General features: G+C 49.7%; 1 protein-coding gene across 2 annotated transcripts in view; it reads right to left on the reverse strand.

The window, feature by feature from the left end:
• Nucleotides 1-919: 919 nt before the first annotated feature.
• STARD5 (StAR related lipid transfer domain containing 5) overlaps nt 920-3,738 on the reverse strand; it is a 25,268-nt gene continuing 22,449 nt past the window's right edge. For both annotated transcript variants that reach the window (XM_017502239.2, XM_037729126.1), the window contains one exon: nt 920-2,249. In XM_017502239.2, the coding sequence (XP_017357728.1) occupies nt 2,102-2,249 (148 nt within the window). In that variant the 3' untranslated portion in view covers nt 920-2,101. The remainder of the gene's footprint in view (nt 2,250-3,738) is intronic.

Consider the following 3,738-nt stretch of genomic DNA (forward strand, 5'->3'; position numbering starts at 1 on the left):
CTTCAGAGCTGACAGGATGAAGGCCAATGTCATCCTCAAACACTGCAGCCATCACAACTAACAACTGAGAAGCTGTCTTAACTTTCCACGAAAACCAATCTACTCCTGGGACTCTCCCAGGCAGCCCTACTTATTGTCTTGCCCAGCATCTTACCGATTCATACATTATCTCACTTGTGTCAACACTCAAGAAGCAGGCTACACTGAGACTGGTACTACTGCCTCCATACTTTCTTTCAAAGACAAAGCAGATGCATTGCCTGTTCAAGCGCACACTCAGCCCACGTGACAGAGCTAGGACTAGATGCATGTCTTCTGGCTCCTCATCCAGGGCTCAGACCAGTCTACCCTAACGCAGTCACGTGGAGTAGCAAAGTGGGCACATTGTGCCCCAGAGGCCCAGTGATATGTGCTCTTGGTTGGCTGGCCTTCCACTTGGCTACGCAGGGTTGTACAAGGCGTTCCCATCTTAGTAAGACCACTTCAGAGTATGGAGCTCAGAGGGGGCAGGCAGGAAAGCTTGCTTGGCTAGCACACCTGTTATCAGCTGAACTCACACCAACTCATGAGGACTTGATATAGAACACTGCTCGCCACAGAGTACTTAATGAATCAATGAAGGAATTCTAGGTCAATCCAAGAGTCTGATGATTTCTTGAAAAGGGTGTTAGCTAAAGGGTCTTAGGCATGATTCCACAATCTGTAGCTGCAATACAACACAGAAGGAGAAAGCTTTCTGTCCCCTTAACACTAACCTGTTGTGTTTTAAGGCTTGCTCACATCTTGGCACATTTAAGAGACAGTCACCTAAGGACTCAAAGACAGGGAAGTTACAGTAACAGGGGAAATGTCTTCTGTTTGGAGAAGCAAAGGCTGACAACACTGTGAAAATACCCCACGCACACAACAGTAACCTGCATAAATGCGATGTGAAGAATTTCAGTAAGACACATCTTTCTTACAAGGAAGGTGGCGGAGGTGCACATGAGGTTGCCACGGAATGTTAGAGGATCCTTCTCTGGATCAGAGACAGGGAAAGGAAGTTGTGTGGCTGCTGAGGCCCCTTCCAGGTGGCAAGGCTGTGCTCCCTGGTTCTGATGATGTGCCTGGGTGGACATGGCCCCTGTGGGTTTCTGCAGTCTTGCAGCAGGATCTAGATGGGGGGAGTTCCAGCCAGGGCTGCTAGCGGGAGGCTTGCTCTTCCATCTTTCCTGATGGCAGGATGGTCTGGAGGACCTAGACCTCCTGCCTCTGCCTCCATAACAGAGGACAAGGAAAGGAAAATGCCCAAGGGAAAGAAAAAGAAGCCTCTTCTCCCCAAGTTCCCCATGCAGACAGGAGTCCACACTCAGTCCAGAATTACTTCCAAGGAGAACTCATCCCTGCTGCTGCTGATTTGTCCTGGAACAGATTTACACTGCCTGGTTTCACTGAGGACATGAAAGTCTGCTCAGAAGGGATAAAGAAAGGAAAACAAATTCAAATGGAAGAGGCATTGAAAGTGTTTTTCCTTAATGCTTATCCCATTTTTATACCATTATTTTTCAAGTTGACACCGTTTTAAGGAAAAAAAAAAATCTTTTGCAGCATTAAAGCCGTATACAAGGTCGATATCAGAAAAATATGTTTTTTCTGATATAGTGCTGCAGCACAGGACTGAGGGAGCTATAGATGCTTAAAAGGCAACATGGCCTGGTTTTCAGTGGCGATGGTGATTCTCTATGACAGTCAGGGAAACATGGCCTCTGAGAGTGACAGGCAAAGGAAGGATTGGGGCCAGAGTGCCTCACATGGTGTCCAGGCCGAGTCCTGGTCAGACGGTCGGAAGAATGGGTCCACCCTGCCAGGAGAGCATGTTTGGACAACAGGCAGATAGAGTTTGGAGCACGTTAATGGCTCATCACATGCCAACCCTGAGTCGGGCAGGAGGCAGGAAGGGTGGGCTGCTGCCTCTGGTTGGCATTCTCAGAGAAGCGCAGTCCATCAGCTTGGTCCAAAGAGTAAACACAGGCCTTCGGGTGCTCCCAGGCTCCCTGGTGTCCTGACAGCTGGAGTTCCTTGATGAGTCACGGGGGTTCTTTGCCAACAAGTAACGATCGAATTATTCGTGGAATTGCTTCACTGCTCTCTGAAGGTTGGCATAAAAGCGGGTCATACTGCGGGGGAAGAAGGATTCCACCACGTTCTGGGGGAGGTAACCACTGAGGTCGGTATGGAAGAATGTGACCAGGTGGGTCTTGGTGGGTTCCCTGTGAAGGTAACAGCAGAGCTGTGTTAATGAGCTGCAACAGAGGTCCTGGGGAAAATCGCCAGGCAGGCGAGCCAAGCCCAGCCCAGTGGAAATGGCCATCACACAGGGATCGTGTCTCAACCCTCACTGTGCCCTCCACCCAGGGGTCCTCTCTGGACCTGCTCATTTTCAGGATGGAAACACATCCTCTCGGGCATGCATTCCACAGCACCTACAGGCCTCCAGGGAAGGAGGAGTCCCTACTCCCATCCCAAAAAGGTAGATTCACTCAGCAAATGCTTTGGGAGAACTTGCACTGTGCCAGGCCCTGAGAGGACCCAACAGCTGCTGCCCTTCACTGTTTAGGGTGTGCAACCTCCCAGGGGCTCCTGCGACCCTTTCAAGGGGTGTGCAAAGTGAATACTATTTTCATAACCACACGTGATTTGCCTTCTCTCACATACATTCCGTGATGTTTTCCGGACGTTACTGATGTGTGATACTGCAATAGAACGCAGAAGCAAGTGTGAGCTTCTGTTCAGCCTGACGTGAAAGAGACGGGCAAAAACACAAAAGCAGGGCCACGCTTTTCACAATCGTTCTCGTTTTAAAAAACATACTTTTTTTAAGTAAAAATGTTACTTACGTTAATATGCAGTGCATTTTTATGTTAAAATATTTTAAACATTACTCAAATTTCCCAGTTACAATTTCAATAACCCATATGAACCAAGGCCCTATGAAGCCCTCAAATATGTTTAAGGGTATAATAAAGCCTTACACAAAAATCTGGAGAAATGCTACTTAGAGAACTGGCAAATAATTTGAGCATCTATGAAGGGACTTTGACCGGGGATGGCAGACGCTTAGAGGACAGCAGGTGGCACAGACTCTGGAAGTCCAGAATCAAAGGGGCACACAAGGGGGAGATGGAACACAACTAGGTAGGAACATGAAGCGATCTTTGCTGTGACAAACATCTCAATGGCCAGGACCACAGGGTGGCATGGAGTTTGCGGAACACATTTGGCATTTTATTTGAATGCAACTGTCCATAGCCGCAGCCTCACGAGGATCACCAGGTAGCACAGTGCCTGCCTATCTGAACTGTCCACAGCCTCAGACTCACCAGGGACCCCAGGTAGCGCTGTGCCTGCCCATCCGAAATACAACTGTCCACAGCCTCAGCCTTACCAGGAACCCCAGGAAGCGCTGTGCCTGCCCATCTCAAATGTCCACAGCGTCAGCCTTACCAGGAACCCCAGGAAGCACCGTGCCAGCCTATCTCAAATGTCCACAGCCTCGGCCTCACCAAGAACCCCAGGTGGCACAGTGTCTGCCCATCTCAACTGTCCACAGCCTCAGACTCATCAGGGACCCCAGGTAGCGCTGTGCCTGCCCATCAGAAATACAACTGTCCACAGCCTCAGCCTCACCAGGAACCCCAGGAAGCGCTGTGCCAGCCTATCTCAAATGTCCACAGCCTCAGCCTCACCAGGAACCCCAGG

The sequence above is a fragment of the Cebus imitator genome, unplaced genomic scaffold, assembly GCF_001604975.1.
Source record: "Cebus imitator isolate Cc_AM_T3 unplaced genomic scaffold, Cebus_imitator-1.0 Scaffold295, whole genome shotgun sequence".
NCBI lineage: Eukaryota > Metazoa > Chordata > Mammalia > Primates > Cebidae > Cebus > Cebus imitator.